Source organism: Carcharodon carcharias, chromosome 14, assembly GCF_017639515.1.
Source record: "Carcharodon carcharias isolate sCarCar2 chromosome 14, sCarCar2.pri, whole genome shotgun sequence".
Taxonomy (NCBI): domain Eukaryota; kingdom Metazoa; phylum Chordata; class Chondrichthyes; order Lamniformes; family Lamnidae; genus Carcharodon; species Carcharodon carcharias.
The window spans coordinates 28,678,814-28,697,385 of NC_054480.1; the positions used below are offsets into that span (position 1 = coordinate 28,678,814).

At 40.9% G+C, this 18,572-nt stretch overlaps 1 protein-coding gene across 5 annotated transcripts in view; it reads left to right on the forward strand.

Moving 5' to 3' along the window:
* The window catches only part of LOC121287294 (rho GTPase-activating protein 40-like), a 154,935-nt gene that overhangs the window by 68,950 nt on the left and 67,413 nt on the right, over positions 1–18,572 (forward strand). For 2 of the 5 annotated variants that reach the window (XM_041205035.1, XM_041205038.1), the window contains exon 1: positions 87–341. The exons of 1 other annotated variant lie outside the window; for it this stretch is intronic. In XM_041205035.1, the coding sequence (XP_041060969.1) occupies positions 217–341 (125 nt within the window). In that variant the 5' untranslated portion in view covers positions 87–216. Of the gene's footprint in view, positions 1–85; positions 342–18,572 lie in introns of those variants that run through there. 2 more of the 5 variants (XM_041205036.1, XM_041205037.1) reach the window with 2 other exon arrangements.

Consider the following 18,572-nt stretch of genomic DNA (forward strand, 5'->3'; position numbering starts at 1 on the left):
AAATGGTTGATAATATTTTGGCTGATGTGCGTGCATGAGCGAGGGGGTGGGGTTGTTGACTATAGTCACTCCAGTAGGCTGGGTTTTACATTCCTTCTCAGTTAATTAGTCTTTAGAAAAGGATTTGTTGCGTACGATATTCTCTTTCATTGAGGTTTCCCTTCAGGTTGACTGTAACATTTTCCTGACACTGTAAAGGAGAAGTCGCCAATTGCCATGGAGAACGATAAGACAACAAACGCCATCTCAAAAACTTATTCCCGTATCCCAAGACCAAAATTGTATGCAAATTCGATGCCAGCGGCTGTCCGAAGTTACTCAAATTTTAAATTTGCCCAAAGGTATCGTTTTTCTTTGTGCATTTTAAAATATAGCTTTGCTATCGTGAATTTATGCCTAATATAACAAGTAGGGTGAAGCCAGAGACTTGTACCTCTTTTTTTGTCATTGTTTTAGTACAGATTGTAGCATCATTATTAAAACAAATTAAAAACTGTATTTATTGTTGTGTGAAGCTGGATTAAGCCAAGAAGCCTTTAGTCATGTTTAAGGTATAAAGCTTTAAGGATGCTTGTTTATGAAGGTTTCAGGGTCGGTTTTATTTGGCTTTCATGTACATCTTTTTTGTGGAAGAATGTTTAAATCATATGCACAAAAATGGTTATAAGTTATACATTCCTATAGCTTTCCAAGTACTTCAATACAAATGAGAATTTATTTACAGTGTTGTCTGCTGTTCAGCAGTGGAGTCTTTTCCGTCGTACTCAACTGGTAAAGTGGGCATTTAATGGCGTTAGCTGTCAGTTACACTTGCCCATGCACATATTGGTTTTTAAATTGTTTGTGTGGTAAGAACTGATAAGAGTACAGAGAGGGAAACGGGGCATCTGGGAGCGGAGTGAACAGGGCAAACAACTATGTATCTCCCGAACTCATCAGATTGAAAGATTGTGAAATTAACAGCACAAGGACTTGTAACAAAAAAAATCAAATATCAATGTCTAAGCCAGCTACCCAGACCAAAGCTTTGACTGTAACAGCACAGCTATCTTGTAGTCTGCCCGTGAATTTCCTTTGAGGGCAGTGTTTGATGATGTGACCCAGGGTCTGATTAGGAGCTCCAGAGTCGCATTTAATCTTTCATCAGTGGAAAAGGTGGCAGAAATATTATGACAGTTTCTGATGTGGTTGATGATTGTCCGCTGTTTGCGAGGAAGATTTTATCTTTCATGCTGTGGGGTCCTCTATGAGGAATCCATTTGGTATGTTGCAGTTCTTCTATGCATTACACCATTGGTCATCAAGGCTGAGGGGCGATTGCCGACGGGCTTTGGTGATAGTCCAAAGTAGCCTTCTGGTTTTGAGATAGGTTGATAAAGTCAGCCTGGATTGGCATGTTGTTGCTGATGGGTGGATGATGATTTCTTGTGGCCCATCCTGTTACATGATGTTCAATCGCAACTAATGCCATCTCAGAGAAAGCTGAACTTATTGTTAAATTGCCCTCCCGATGAAAATGGCAAACCAAACACACAGACCGAGAAGGGCATTTTAATTAGAATGGGTGAATTCACTATCAAATCAGGTACAGAAAGAGAAATGAAAGGAAAGTAAAACTGGATTAAGAAAGAGTCAAAAAGAAACAGAAAGGATAAGTTAGCATAATTTTGTAATTTCAAATTTGACATTTTTAAAATCTCTTACAACACCTGGAGGAATGTGACTCCACACCTGTAATAGTTCATTTTCGGTAGCAGAAACGTTGATTGCCAGTAACTCATGAATCATTGAACTGTTACAGTGCAGAAAGAGGCCATTTAGCCCATTGTGTCTGCACTGGCTATCTGAATGAGCAATGCCCCTTCATGCCATTCTCCCGCCTTCTCCCCATAACCCTGCACATTCTTCCTTTTCACAAAACAGTCCAATTCCTTTTTGAATGCTTCGATTAAACCTGCCTCCATCACAATCTCAGGCAGCACATTCCAAACCTTAACCAGTTGCTGTGTGATAAAGCTTTTTCTCATATTGGTTTTGTTTCTTTTGCCAATGACTTTAAATCTGTGCCCTCTTGTTCTTGACTTTTTCATGAGTGGGAACAGTTTCTCCCTACCTACTCTGTCCAGACCCCCATGATTTTGAATACCTCTATCAAGTCTCTTCTCAGCCTTTTTTCTCCAAGGAAAACAGTTCTAACCTCTCCAATCTATCTTCCTAACTGAAGTTCCTCATCGCTGGAACCAACTGGTAAATCTTTACTGCACTCTTTCCAATGCCTTCACATTCTTTCAAAAGTGCGGCATATCATCTACAAGATGCACTGCAGAAATTCTCAAAGGCTCCTCAGACAGCATCTTCTAAACCCAAGTCCACTACCACCTAGAAGGACAAGGGCAGCAGATAGATGGGAACACCACCACCTGGAAGTTCCCCTCCAAGTCAGGGGAACTGACTTGGAAATACATTGCAACTTCTTCACTCTCGCTGGGTCAAAATCCTGGAACTCCCTTCACTAACAGCACTATGGGTGTACCTACCCCACATGGACTGCAGCGGTGAAAGAAAGCAGCTCACCACCACCTTTTCAAGAGCAGTTAGGGACGGGCAATAAATGCTGGCCTAGCCAGTGATGCCCACATCTCATGACTGAATTTAAAATAAGAATTGATGTAGTAGTCAGCTGAGCTGCGTCTGATACAAGTTCAACGTAACCTCCTTGCTCTTGTACTCTATGCCCCTATTAATAAAGCCTTGGATACTGTATGCTTTATTAACCATGCTCTCAACCTGCCCTGTCACCTGTAATGACTTATGCACTCATATACTCCCTGATCCTTCGGCTCCTGCACCCCTTTTAGAATTGTACCCTTTATTTTATATTGTTTGTTCATGTTCTTCCTATTGAAAAGAATCATTCCACATTTCTCCACATTGAACTTCATCTACCACCTTTCTGCCCATTCCACCAACTTGTCTATGTCCTTTTGTTTTTCTACACTATCCTCACAGTTTACAATGCTACCGAGTTTTGTATCATCCGCCCATGTTGAAATTGTGTCCTGTATACCAAGGTCTAGGTCATTAAGATATATTAGGATAAGCAAGGGTCTCAACACTGACCCCTAGGTAACTCCACTACAAATCTTTCTCCAGCCCAAAAATCATCTGTTAACCTCTACTCCTCTACTTTTTATTTCCTGTCTCACAGCCAATTTTGTATCCATGTTGTTACTGTCCCTTTTATTCCATGAATTATATCTTTACTCATAAGTCTGTTGTGTAGCACTGTGTCAAATGTCTTTGGAAGTCCATGTACACCACATCAAGAGCATTACCCACATCAGCTCTCTCAGTTACGTCTTCAAAAAACCCCCAAGTTAGTTAAATACAGTTTTCCTTAAATCCTTGCTGTCCTGAATTAAAATTTATCATGTTATTAAAAGGGTTCTTTTAAATGAACAAGAGTTAACTTTCTGTGGCGAGTTAAAATTCTTATCTATCACACAAGTACAGCAACTTCACACCTTTCAGTGCATTTCAATGGTGAGGCAGGCAGTGAGACACCATTTTCATGAAGCTGCTGATGGAATGATGTAACTTGGACAGCAACTTATGGATTTTTGAGTTTAACAGTACATCTGTCCTCTGCTTGAAGTTGCTTTTCCATTTCGATACAAATAAAAGCATGTACCATTAGCCTTGCCAGTGTTTTGAAAGTAAAAGCTGGGCTAATATGTTTACTTATCTTCTGAATCAAGCTGATTTAAACAGGGCAATTGCTTAGCTTTTAAAAGGCTAAGGATACTGAGGGAAGCTACTAATGCTGCAAGCAATGTCTGTATGTTGTTTCATAAGCAAATAATTAAATCCATAGTTGAACCTTAAAAGTTATCTTACTGAGCTGGTAATTTTGCAGAAATCAAAAACCCTTTGGAACATACATTCAGATTGCCTAACTGTTTTTTCCATACCACTGAATGTGATACTAGATGCCGCCACCTGTTCAAGCCTGGCCAGTGTTTCTTGTTCATTACAAAGAGCTTTAGATGGTTGCATGGACATTTTATCCATTTGATTCATCATCAATTAGTTGACTGGGAATGTGAAATCCTCCTTAAATTCAAGTAGGTCACAATATGTCAGCTGTTATTTCTATTGAATTTCTATTGAATTATTCTATTGAATAATTTTTGGAATTATTTCTGAGTGAGCAACCCACTGTTTTGTCTCGAGATATATTTGTTAATTGGACACTCTGATTTTGTAGGATGAATGTTGATACATTTCTTTTTCAAATTCTAGGAAAACGCTGTTGTAATGGCAATTCATTTTGTTCCCAATCTGTGGAAGGAAAATGTTGAGTCGAAGCATATCACCCCTTTGACCCATAAGAATGCACTCTTCCTGTTCTGTGGGCAACTGTAAGCAATGTAACAGGAAAAACAATAGTTGTGCTTGAAAATACCCGAACACAAAGCTTCTGGGGTTAAAATGGATATTGAAAGTTTCTGCTTTACAAAAGTTTTATTCATTAACTTATGCATGTTATTTATTACACATTTTCTGGTTTGACAAAATAATCCAGCAGAATACTGATCTTGCCTGGCGTGGCAAATATTCCTGTAACTCATTTACGATTTTAGGTAATGGTAACTGACACTCTACTTGAGTAAAATGAAGTAAGCAAAGTTGAAAGCAATTGTGTTGCATTGGTAATATAATTGTAATATCAATGTGAAATCTGATGAAGCTGCTAGCTGCAAAATGCACGATCTTAATTCTCCCTTTAAAGAAAAAACAGGGTTCATAATGGGTGTCAAGTATTGCCCAGTGGATCACTGATTTGGCGGGGGGGGGGTGGGGGGGGCTAGGTTTTAATTTTTAATGAGTTAAACATTGGTGACCTCAGAGAAATATAAAAACAAAACTTTATGAATGCACCTATGATGTTGGTACACATGGGGCAGGATTTTCCGGTCCTCGAGCGGGTGTGGCGGACGGGCCCGGAAGCGGCCGCGAAACTGTCCACTGCCTGCAATTGGGCCTTGACTGCGATTTCACACTGGCTGGCCAACTAACGGCCAGCCAGCATGAAACACGCACTAAGGAACTCGGTGCTGCTGGAGTGGAGGCGGGAGGAGTGCAAGAACTCTGTGGACGTGTTGGGAAGCGTGCACTGAAAGCTCCCTGAGGGCACAGAGCTGCGCCAGGGAGCTGAAGATTTGTGGAAATAAAAATAACCATTTTAAAAATGAGAGAAACATGCCCCCACACGTGACTCGGTTACATGAAGAGGGATATGTTTAAAATGACGTTTAAAAATTTTAATTTTCTTCTAATTACTCCTGGAAACCTCATCCCGCCTGTGGATGAGGTTTCATAGAAAATCCAAAGGCCGCCTGACTGATTCGTTCACCCGCCAGCTGAATGGTTGGATGGGCAGCGAGCAATACAGATTAATTACCTGCTCAAGGGCCTTAATAGGCCTCTTGATTTGTTAATGGCTGCGCTGCCGACTCTCGCATGCACCCGCCGACCAAAAGATTGTGCAAGTGCGTGATGGACGCTTGCCTGACCTCATCACGCATTATTTTACACCCAGTCAGGTTGGGCGTCTGTCTGCCCATTAGACGTAAAATCCTGCTCATAATGACCAGAGTTATTCTCCACAGTATGTTTATGCATGCGATGTACCCCTTGTTAATGCAGAAGTGTTGTCCCAGGTTGGGCTTGCAAAGGATGATGAGGCATTAGCCAAGTCGTTTGCATGGTAACTGGTGTGGTAGCACTCTTATTTTACTAATAACTGTTACTTTATCCTCTATAATTGCCAAGCAGTAGCTGTAATAAAAAGCCCTAATACTAACATGATGTAAATTTGATATAGTAGTACCTATGAACAGTGAAAATATTGCACTGTCCCAATTTGCTTGTTACTAATTGAATGGAATAACCTTTCTGTGAAATTATTATTTTCCATGTGAAATTAAAATCAAAGCCCAGCCTTTCACTGTTTACTTTAAGACCAAAGAACCCCAGTGTCTTCCCTCATAATAAGTTTAGCTTGTTTGTACCTCGGCTGAGTCACTTAGTTACATTTTTAAAGCATCCCCCCCCCCTACAGCCACAGACACCGACAAAATGTGCTTGTGAGAATTTTTACAAGGCTGTAACTGACTACGTTGTCAAAAAGTCCACAGACAGCTGAATTTAAACTTGCCGCTTGTTCCATCTGAACAAATACTCAGGTATAAACAGTAGGTGACTCTCCACTTTGGCGGAAATTGACCATGGCCTACCTGACCTCTGTTACTCACCCCTGTGAGCTTTTTGGGGGCCAGGCTAATAAACATAACCTTGTTAAGTTTGCAGCAAGATTCCCACTTGTGCTTGGGCGTTTGACTCGGTGAGGGGTGGGGGGGGGGGTGTGTGGGGGCGGGGGGCTGGGGTGGCACGGTGGGGGGCGTGGCAATAATATATGTGCAGGCCTTGGGTAGCTGAACAGGACTAGATTGGTTAAAATGTATAAAGTCACTTGGTTGAGGCTTGATATCAGCAAAAGTTCTCTGCAAAATTTGTCCCTGGCCCCGAGCTAATTAAGCGTTCGATCAATGTAATGCTTGATCATATCTATCTATACTTATCCTAATGCAATAATTGCTACTCATTACAGGACTTCTTAGCAGAACCAATCAGTGCTGCAGAATGATATTGCATCCATGCTAGGCATGCAGAGGGGCAGTGTTACTTTCCTAATTTTATAACTTGGCCTTGCAACCATCCTGCAATTCTGGGCATGTGCTCTAATCTGTGTGACTCATTATTTGTATGAAACAAAAGCAGAATGGCAGACTCTCCTGTTGTCATCGGCTGTCCCTCATCAAGGATGATGTCTACTCAGCATCACGAGATTCTGCCATGGGTCTTCATGTGACTGAACAGGCCGATTCTTAACCTGCATATCTTGGGCACATGGGACTGGATATCCCATGAGGTAGTAGGATCGGGATTTACTTTCCTTTATTTCCTCCTCTGCTGCTGCTCTGGCTCTTCATTAAGATGTTGTGACTCAAAGCATGATGCAGCTTGATGGAGAAGTTGTTGCCATTTTGAATGATTGGTAGCAGGCCCCTCCCAATCATTAATGTCCATACTGCTGCACTTCAAGGAGAACTTCAATGTCTTTGAATCATTTTCTTTGCCCTCCCCAGAATGTTGGCCATTTGATTGTTGAGAAAACAGGACCAGGCAGAAAGATGGTTTTCAGCCATCTGGACATGGTGCCTAGTCCACTGAAGTTGATCTTGCAGGAGTTTTCCTTGAATGCTTGTGGAGCTGGCTTCATGAAGGATACTAGCGTTTGTTTGATGGTTCTCCCATTGAATCTGAAGGATGAGGTGGAGGCATTGCTAATGCTCTCATGTATCACTGCAACATGGTCCAGGCCTCACTGCAGTACAGAAGTGTGGTGACGATAACTGCTCTTATACACTGAGACTTTCATTGACTTGCAGAGGCCTTTGTGGTCAAACATTCACTCCTATAGTTTGTAGATGGTTGAGCTGGTTGAACTCTCAAGTAACATACAGGAGAAACCTGTGTTGGGTTTAGTGTTCTCTGTATTCCTATATGGGGTTGCCTTCTTGCACCATTTGAAGTTGATTATGCATTTTTTCCAGGTGGTAGGATGATAACATGGTCTAATAACAGTATGAGTCTCATGAATTGCAGATGCAAGGCCTGATCATGGAGTATGTCTGAGCTGGTGGTGCATCTGGACTATGTTAAAGTCCTAAAATCCTCTTTGGTGACAGGTGCAGCATTCCTCAGGTCAGTAGAGGAAGTTCTATCCTTATGGTTCCTTGGTACAGCATAGGTAGTACCTAGAAATGTTTGAGGTTTGGTGCCTTGTCAATGAGCGTTAGTACGATTGTTAACCACAGAGGCATCAGAGTGAAACTTGACCTTATTTGATATACGCAAATGATGATTTTCAGTAAGGCTTAGGAGTTGGGGCCTCAGCTGATCATTTTCCCCCCAGAGATGCTGATCTCAGTTTTTATGCCCCTCCCCCATTACACTGATGTAATCAGTGCAGGCTGACTGTTGACTCTGTGTGCTTGGCTTCTTAAACTGTTCAGTCATTGTGAGAACAAAATTAATGTTCCAATTGTTCTCTGTGTGCAGTTGTGTGCCCAACTGAGTTCATTTTTGCATATTTGCATTGGTTATTTGATTATTTTCTTCTCATTTTCTAGAAAAAAATGATTGTGATATCTACATTGCATCACTTGAATAATAATACAGTTGTTTTGATGAGGCTGATTTGCATAGAATACAGGTGAAGAGTATTGTAATTTTCTTATGGAACTGAATACATCTGTCGGCTGTTTGACTGTGTTTATTTGTCCCACGTGACAGGGATCATTTCCTGAACATGCGCAGTGCAGTCTCAAGGCTGCACCTTACATGCCCCGCCGGGCATAGTTACAGTGGGGGGGTGGGGGGGCACATAAAATAGGGTGGGTGACTACCCCACTACCCTCCCACCCACCTCTAAGCTCACCCCCATAATACGGGGGGTGGGGGGGGCATGCGGGTTGGAGGGTATCAGGCTCTGAAATCGGCAGCCTGCCCACCATATTTAAATGAATAATTAAGGATCAATTAGATTTGTGACCAAGCCTGTTGACCCTGATAATTCACTGCCTAGGCTGTGAAACGTTTGGCATGGGCAGCCCGACAGGAGTGGTTAGCCAATTTATTTTTTTCATTAAATTCTTCAAAGGGCGGGAATGGGGAGGGAATGTTCTATCTTCAGGGGCTGCCCTCTGCCAATTGGGTAGGGGGGGGGGGCAGCACCAGTAAGATAGAATCGACCCTTTTTTCCTACCTGCACGCAGGCTTAAACCCACTACCCCCACAGGCCCCTGTCCCCCTCCCTGATCTGCCCAAACACTGCTCCCCAAGACCCTGGACTTAATTGGCTCCAGGGATCCATGGGCTGCCTTCTTGGGCCTGCTTGCAGTCCTGGCAGCACCCACTAATGCACACTCGATGCTGCTGGGACTGACGGAGCTACTGGCCAGTCCAATTGGCCGCCAGCTCCCGATGGTGCACTTCCTCCCTAGTGAGGGGCAGAAGTCCCACACTGGTCCTGCTAAGCCTGCCCACGGTGCTTTTATGGCTGCAGGGCAGGCCGGCGTGGAGCGGGTTGGCTCCATGCTGACTTTGCTTCAAGGGGGAAGAGGGTGTTTAGCTGTTCGCCTCCCTCTACAATATTCAGTCCTCAATGTTAGTGTCAACTTCTGCATTAAAACAAGCAAATTAATATTATGAGTCCTTAATCAATTGCAAATTTTTGTATCCACTTTACTTTACCTATCATTTATCAATTATTCCTCCTATAAAACATAATTCTCATATTTGTCAGGAAAATATAATTATTTTCATAATATTATTGGAATTTATAGTGGAGTAATTGTGGGTTTGTGTGTGTGTGACTTAATTGAATTAAAGGCAGCTGGTCTGAAGGCTTTGATGTAACAGAAGATAAGCTAGGTTTGAAATGTTAAGTAGGTAAGCATAGGTGTAAAGAGAACTTTTGTATTTTTAAATAAACCAGACTAGCTTGAATACAAAGGAGGGTAAAATGTTTCACTTAACCAGGAAAAGTTAAGAAACAGTGTGTGTATATTTTTCTCAAAGATTACTGATAAAATTGGTTCTATGAGAGATTTTTATTATTAGAGAATTAAACTCCAAAGACATAGTGAAACAATGGGAATTTGCATTCTAAGGGGAAAATTTTTACGAAGGAGAGAAGGCTGTGTGCAAGGGAAGGCATTCTAAGATCTAACAAGTGTGAAAAGGTTCCGACATCTAAGCCTTAAGATGCTGTCTACAAAGAATTGAAATTAAGATAACTCACTTTGAAGTCGGCTGTTTTGGGGCATTGTGCCTGAGTCTTTTAAAATCTATGTGTCTCACTGTTGCCTTAACGAAAGTGTAATTGGGAATTCGATTAACTAGGGGATTTAGAAGTTATCGTAGCAGTAATTTGTAGATCCATGTGTGTACTTAAAATAATTTCTTTTATTAATAAAGGTTTAATTTAGATTTGTAAGAAACCTATAAGACTTGGTCGTCTTATCACCACTGAATTCAAGGCATGCATCTTGAAATTTATGCAAACTGCAAAAGAGTTGTGGCTGTTATTTCAAGTTTCCCTTTGGGGTTTGAACAGCTCAGCATTTACCATCTGCCTGCCATAACAAAGTTGGAGGCTCCATGCGGGATATATTTGAAATTCCTTGATTGGGTTGGAGTTTTTGAATCTAAAGGTCACGAGTATGAGAAGCACTTTGATTTCAGGAGTTGCTGTGCGGTTTTATTTGAAGGGATGAGACTGCAATATGGCTTTGGCAGTTGTTAAGACTTGTCTGGGAGTTGAAGTTATAACTTTGGCTGGTTTACAAAAGGTAACTAAAGTTAAGTTCATGGAATTGGCAGAGAAGTTACAATTGGGATGATCTACAGGGGCAAAGAAAGCAGACATCATTGAAAGTATAGCACAACATTTAAAAATTGAAGTGATACCTGACACTTGAGTTACAGCTGGAGGTAGTGAGACCTCAGTTACAAATGAAGAAGCTGGAACTTGAACAAGCAAAGGAAATGAAAAAAAAACTTGGAGGCAGCAGAAAAAGAAAAAAAAAGGACTTTTCAAAGAGAGCAAGCGGAAAGGCAGGAGAAAAAAAGGAAGCTGGAACTGGAATTTCAGACAAGAGAGAAGGAATGACAAAGAGAATATCAGCTTAAAAGGCTGGAAGTTTAAAAAGAGATTTCAGCTTTTGAAGAAAGTTCTGATGATGAAAAAACCTTTAACCTGGAACCCAGTGGGGAGATGTGTAAATTAGTGCAAGCTCTTCCGAAGTTTGAGGAAAGAGATGTTGTAGCATTCTTTATTCATTTGAGAAGACAGCCGAAGCATGTGAAATGGTGACAGGAAAACTGGGCATTGCTTTTACAATCCAGGATGGTGGGTAGAGCACATGAGGTTTATGCTTCACTGTCCAAAGGAATTTTGGTGAACTATGATGTGGTAAAAAAGGTTATTTTGAGTGCATATGAGTTGGTTCCTGAGGCGTACAGGCAGAAATTTAAGAATATGAGAAAACAGCCTGGGCAAACGTATATTGAGTTTGAGAGAGTAAAACAAAGTAATTTTGACCAGTGGATAGGCACATTAAAGATAGAGACAACATATGCAGCTCTTACAGTGGTAATTCTTTTGGAAGAATGTAAAGATTCAATTCCTTCGGCAGGGAGCACTCATGTGGAGGTTCAGAGGGTTGAAATGGTAAGACAAGCAACAGAGATAGCTGATGATTATGAGTTAGTTCATAGAGCTAAACCCCCTTTTTTTTTGCCACCCTTTAAAATTAGAGAAGGATAACAAGTGGGAAAATGAAAGGAAGGTGAGTATTCAGGGAAGAGAAGGAGTAGATGGAAATACCCAGGAAGTTTTTTTCTCAAAATAAAAAGGAAGGTGCTGAGGGTAGAGGTGACATTCAAAAATTGAGGTGTTTCCATTGTAATAAAGTTGGACACATGACGTCAGTGTGTTGGAAATTGTAGGGAAAATCTGTTGGAATTACTGGGTGCAGAAAAATTCTGGAAGTAAAAGTACTGTGGGTCCTAAGGCTCAGGCACACAAGAAACCCAATGGTTTGTGTACATGTAAAATAGGAAGAATCAGTGGTAAGTAAAGAAGTGGGAATGTGTTCACAATTTACCTAAGAGAATTCTGAGGATCAGGTTGCAGAAATGTTTAAAGATTTTGTGTGTGAAGGGAAAGTCTTTCCATGCTTACAGGGTGGAGTAGGTAAAAATGTTAACATTTTAAGAGTCATGGGCTAGTCAATCCTTAATGTTACTGGATAGTGACATTTGTTGCACAGAGGGAGTATTGTGGGAAAAGGTGATAATGAGCAGGTTTCATGGAGATGCTAAACCTATTCCATTGTGGAAGGTAAATTTAAAGAATAAGTGGAAAACAGGTGAGGTGATTATTGGAGCAGTGGAAAATTGCCCATTGCAGGGGTGCAGTTTATTTTGGGTAATGACGTAGTTGGATCATAGATATGGGCGATGCCTATGGTAGTTGAGCAGGCTGTAGAAGCAGGCAAGAGAAGTGTTGCAGAGGGAGCATCCTGGATTGTTTCCAGATTGTGTGATAATGAGATCATGGGCTCATAGGTTGAAACAAGAAGAACATGAAGTTCAAAGACAGAAAGAAAGTGTGGAAATCTAATTAGCAGACACTGTGTTTGATAAGATTGTTCAGGAAGAAAGACTGGAAGACAATGCAGCTGAAATGTTTAACTCAAAGCAATTGGTAGATTTACAGAAAAACGATTTGCAAATAAAACAGTTATATCAGACAGCTTACTCAGAAACAGAGGCAAAATGTATTCCAAAATGTTATTACCTGAAGGGTAATGTTTTAATGAGAAAATGGAAGCCTTATCATGCTTCAGCTGGAGGGAAGTGCATCAAATTGTAATGCAGTTTGGATATAGAAATAAGATTCTGAGGATATCTCATGAAATTCCAATGGGGGACATTTAGGTATTAGAAAGACACAGTTGAAAATACAAAGACATTTTTTTGGCCTGGATTGTATAGGGATGTCAAATTCTGTAGAACATGTCACACATGTCAGGTTTTAGGGAAACCACAAGCAGTGATTAAGCTGGCATCTTTAATTCCTATTCCAGCATTTGAAGGGTCTTTTACTAGAATCATGATTGATTGTGTAGGATCCCCCCCAAGACTAAAAATGGATAACAGTACTTTCTGACAATAAAGGATGTGTCTACCAGGGGTTTCTTGAAGCGATATCTTTGAGAAATATTACACACAAAGAAAATCATGGAAGAGTTAACTAATTTTTTTTTTACAAAATATCATTTACCTAAAGAAATACAGTCAGATCAGGGTTCAGATTTCATGTCACAGCTATTTAAGGAAGTAATGAACAGTTTGGAGATAAAACAATTTAATTTACTATCCTGAATCACAAGGAACTTTGGAAAGATGGCATCAAACTCTAAAAACTATGATGAGGGCATATAGTCAGGAGTATCCACAGGGTTGGGATGGGGAATTCCATTCCTGTTATTTGCTATTAGAGACGCTCCTAATACATCAACTGGATTTAGTTCTTTTGAACTAGTTTATGTTCATGAGGTAAGAGGACCAATGAAATTGATTCATGAGAAATTAATGGGCCAAAATTCAGAAACTACTCTCCTGGATTATGTATCAAACTTCAGAGAATGATTGGGCAGAGCATGTGAGTTGGCAAGTGATGAAAGTGCAGGCACACAGGAAAGCTACAGCTTATAGTTTTGTTGCTGGGGAGAAAGTGCTAGTTCTGTTACCAGTACTGGGTGACTTGTTAAAGGCAAGCTTTAGTGGGCCTTACAGGATTGAAAAGAAATTGAGTGAAGTAAATTATTTAATAAATACTCCAGAGTGTAGAAAGAAGCGTAGGGTGTGACATGTAGATATGCTTGAAAAGTACTTTGACAGGAAAGAAGACTAAAAGGAGGTATTGGTAGTGGTAGATAATGAGAAAGAGTAGAAATGCGGGATTCTGGAATTGATTTTCCTCTAATCAAAATAGATAATAAGGGGGTACTTGAAAATTTAAATGTAATATTGAGTTACCTTCCAGGCAAGTGTCAAAATGATTTGGAGCAGCTATTGCAGTCACGCAAAGATTTTTGTGGGTATAAATTGGGGATGACAAATTTAGCTATTCATGATGTATGTGTTGAAGTTTCATCTTCGATAATGTAACAGCCTTACAGATTAAATTCAGTGACGTTATCACAAGTACAGAAAGAAATTAAATTGATGCTTCAAAATGATAGTTTTGAGTCTGGTTGCAGTAACTGGAGTTCGCCTATTAGGCTGAAACTGGATGGAATACAGAGTGTGTTTGGACTATCGAAAGGTGAATGTGGTGACAAAAGCAGATTCATATCCTATACCATAGTTGGAAGATTGTATTGACAGAATGGGGCAATCAAAATTTCTCACAAAAATTGACATGCTAAAAGGACATTGGCAAGTACGGTTATCAGAGAGAGAAAAGGAGATGTCGGCTTATGTGATGCCAAATGGACTATTTCAGTTTAAAGTCATGTAATTTGGTATGAAAAATGCATCTGCAACATTTCAAAGACTGACAAATAAAGTAATTGCAGATCTGAGCAATTGTGCTGTGTATATTGACGACTTGATAGTTTTCAGTCAGACGGTGGGAGGAGCATTTACAATATCTGGAAGAATTATTCACTTGATTACATGGAGCTAATTTGGTGGTCAACCTGGCTAAAAGTGAATTTGCAAAAGCACAAGTTGCATATCTAGGTCATATCATTGGACATGGGAAGGTGGCCCCTAGAGATGTGAAAGTCAAGGCTATCGTGGATCTCCCTGTGCCTACAGGAAAATGAGAAGTTTTGAGATTTCTGCCCATAAGTGGGTTTTATCAGAAATTTGTACCAAATTTTAACAGTATGGTTGCTCCATTGACTGAACTACTAAAAAAGAACAAGAAGTTTCTGACACAGGAGTGTCAGAAGGCATTTGACAGTTTGAAAACTGTATTAACCATGACACCATTTTGGTAGTACCCAATTATGCGAAGCAATTTAAGTTGGCCATTGACGCAAGTGACATTGGCATTGGGGCCGTACTGTTACAAGAAGATGACAATGGAATTGAAAAACCAGTAGGGTATTTTTCATGGAAGTTGAATGTGCAACAGAGAAGATAATCAACGATTGAAAAGAAAACTTTGGATTTGGATTTGGTGTTAGTGTTGCAGCATTTTGAAATTTATGTTGCAAACAATTCATCAGAAACTAATCTTTATAAAGAACACAATTTAAAGTCTCTAGACAAATTTTGACACAGAAGTGCAAGGCTATTCAGGTGGAGTTTATTACTGCAACCATTTAATTTAAATATTGTACATGTGGTGGGACAAGGAAACCTGATTGCAGATGCATTGTCAAGAGTTTGAATCTTAAAGCGAAAATTGGACATTTAAAACCCCTGTCACTGGAATAAAAGGATTTCTACTAATATGAAGAATTGGTGTATATATTGTTATGTTAATGCATGCACCTGGTAATGTAATAGAGTAATAATTATAAGAGATAAGGTAAGATGGGTTCAGAAAATGAAGCTGTCTTTTTAAATTATGATGGTTCATTTTTTAATAAGTGATGTCAGAGAGATATAATAATTTTCATAATGTTATTGAAATTTATTGCAAGGTAGAGTAATAGTGGGGTCTGTGTCTATGTCTGTGTATGTGTGACTTAATTGAATTAAAGGCAGTTGGTCTGAAGGCTTTGATGTAACAGAAGATAAGCTAGGTTTAAAATGTTAAGTAGGTAAACATAGATATTAAAGGAACATTTGCATTTTTAAATAAAGCATGAATTCAAAGAAGGGGTGAAGTGTTATACCTAGCCAGGAGAAGTTAAGAAACAGTGTGTTTATTTTCCCAAAGATTACGGGTAGATTTGGTACAAGAGAGATTTTCATTATTAGAGAGTTAAAGTCCAAAGACATAGGGAAAAATTTTCCCCCTGTTGGCGGGGAAGCGCAGGAGTGGGTGCTGGCAGGCGTGCCTCCAATTGGTGCCCCCAATTGGGGACACGCTGCCATATTACATGGGCGGATCAATTAAGTCCCACCCAGCGTGACATCAGCCAGGAAGCGCAATGCGCTCCCTGTGTGGGCGGAGGTGGGCTGAGAGAGCGCTCTTTCACACTAAGTGCAGCCTCAGGGAGACCGGCTCCAAATTATAAATGTTACACAAATGATAGCAAGATTTCCCTGACATGTCCCAACTCATGTGACAGTGTCACATGTCCATCACTTTTACTGAAACCTTTATTAAATATTTAAAAACCCTCATGGAACCTCATCCCCCCCTAAGGTTGGATGGGCAGGTCCATTAATAATGTCAGTTACTTTTTAAATGGCCTCAATTGGACGTTGATAGATCATCAGGCATGCAGCTGATTCGGCTGCGCCCTCACCGACCTGAAAATGGAAATGACACGGACTGACGTCGGGAGTTCCACCTGATTTCATCCTGCATCATATTACGCGTCGGCGAGCAGGCCTTGCCCCCTCTCGCTGACTGGAAGATCCTCCCCATAGTGAAACAATGGGAATTTGCATTCAAAGGGGAAAATATGTATAAAGGAGAGAAGGAATTCTAAGATCTAACAAGTGTGAAAAGCCTTCAGCATATAAGCCTCAAGCAGCTGCCTACAAAGAACTAAAGTTAAAACTCACTTTGAATTTGATTGTTTCAGGATATTGTGTGTTACTTTACCTGAGTCTTTTAAAATCTGTGTGTCTCACTATTGCCTTAATGAAAGTGTAACTGGGAGTTAGATTAACAAGGGGATTTAGAACTTATAGTAGTAATTTGTAGATTTATGTGTGTACATAAAATCATTTCTTCAATGAATAAAGGTTTAATTTAGTTTTGTAAGAAACCTGTAAGACTCGCTGGTCTTATTACGACTGAATTCAAGGCATGCATCTTAAAATTTATACAAATTGCAGAACAGTTGTAGCAGTTATTTCAAGTTTCCTTTTGGGATTTGAGCAGCTCAGCATTTACCATCTGCTGTGCCATAACATATTTCAGTAAATGATAAAGATATATAATCAGCAACATCCAGTAAATGAGATTCCCGACTTCCAATGAACTCAGAGACTGTGGAGAATTAATCGTAATATTTCTTGGTAAAAATCAATATAGAAGCATGGGAATAAAATATTTAAGAAGAAATTTATTAGATCATGTAGGATTTGAAACAATGTCTCTGGGATTAAGAGTCCACTTATCATCCAACTTAGCTACCTGGACTGTGAGGGGAAAAATAGCATTTTTACATTGCAGAACTTTTGTCTCTGGTGTAAGGAACAGTTGTGCATGCCACAAGTACACATGTGCTACCATTCCTGCTGCTCTTCCAATCAGAGGCAGGAGTTTCAGTATATAAGTTTGGGCACACAAAGTTGGAAGAGGGGTACAGGAATTAAACTTTGCCCATGAATGGCAAGGAATGAGCAACACCCATTATTGGATCTTGGACATTATTTCCATGGAGCTGGTGAGCTGGGAAGGGTAATGGGCCAGTGCTAGTGCCCTCAGGAATGGGGATCTGGAGCGAATGTGTTGGGAGGTAGCGATAGCCTGTTGGTGGCCAGCAGTGATTGGGAATGATTGCTGCTGATCGGAGAGTAGAATCTGTGTTGATCAGCAGGGAGTTAGCAGTTACCAAGGAGGGGAGGGCTGGCAAGATCAGTGTCTGTGTTCTTTAAGTGGGATGCGCTTCCCACCTTCACATTCAGATAAGTACATTTTCAAACCTGACGTTATTAGTAACGACATACAATTAGGCCAGTGCCAATGCTGCAAAGAAGAGGTTGGCCATCCAGTGCCAATAGGGAATCTGTGCAGCCAGGGAATGGCAACCATCTCATCACTCAAAACAACTGTCACACTCAAGCCCATCACATATTCACTGGCACTCACTCACTGACAGCTCAAAAGACATCACAACCCATTCTCACACACATACCCTCACATGTCCATCTGGCCTCATCTCCTATGGAGACTGCCTCTTCAGCCCTCACCATCTTGAGGCCACTTGCACAGATCAACCCTGGGATACCCTCGATCCCCAGTACAGCTCTTCTCCTGCAGCCTCTTCCCTTGCCTGAGGCCACTTCTCCCCCTTCCCCAAGTAAGACTTTGCCCTGCAGCCATTGAGAAGCCACCCAGATATGGCTGACCTGGTAGGTAGAGACCTACCTGTGAGCCCCCCAAAAAGTGATGTGGTGCTGTCTGTGAAGCCTGGTGCTGATGACTGCGAATGCTGACCAAAGAAAGGTAGGCAAACAAGCCTTGAAGTCCCGAGCGATGTGCAGTCCATTAGATGCACATTGCTTATGTGCTGTTGGGAAACACGTCAGCGTGTTTTCCCACCAATGTGGCTGGATGAACCAGCCAGGTGGGTGGGGATGAGTCTAGTGGGCTGGCCTTAAAATGATATGCTGATGTGTTACAATGAGATTCCTGATGTCCAATGGCGGGAAAGGTGGCCGCCATCGGTGGACTGAGCGGACAATTGCAACCTGGTTTCACACCGTCATGAAATTGATCGTGCCATATTGTCCGCTCACACCACTGAACGTTCCCGATGCTGGCGGGCACGGAAAATCCCGACCAATGTTTTTGGAGAGGACCTGAAAATTCCTGGGGATTGGGATGTGGGGTGGGGGGATGTGAGCAGAAGCTCTGCTAGTAAGTGTGATGGAGTGGAAACACCTTCTGGACATTCCTTAAGATGTAGAACCCACCCTAAACACATATGGTCGTCTACATGGAACAGTTAAGCCTACAAGGGTACTTTGAGCAAACCTGACCCAAATTATCTTTACAATTGAAGATTTGT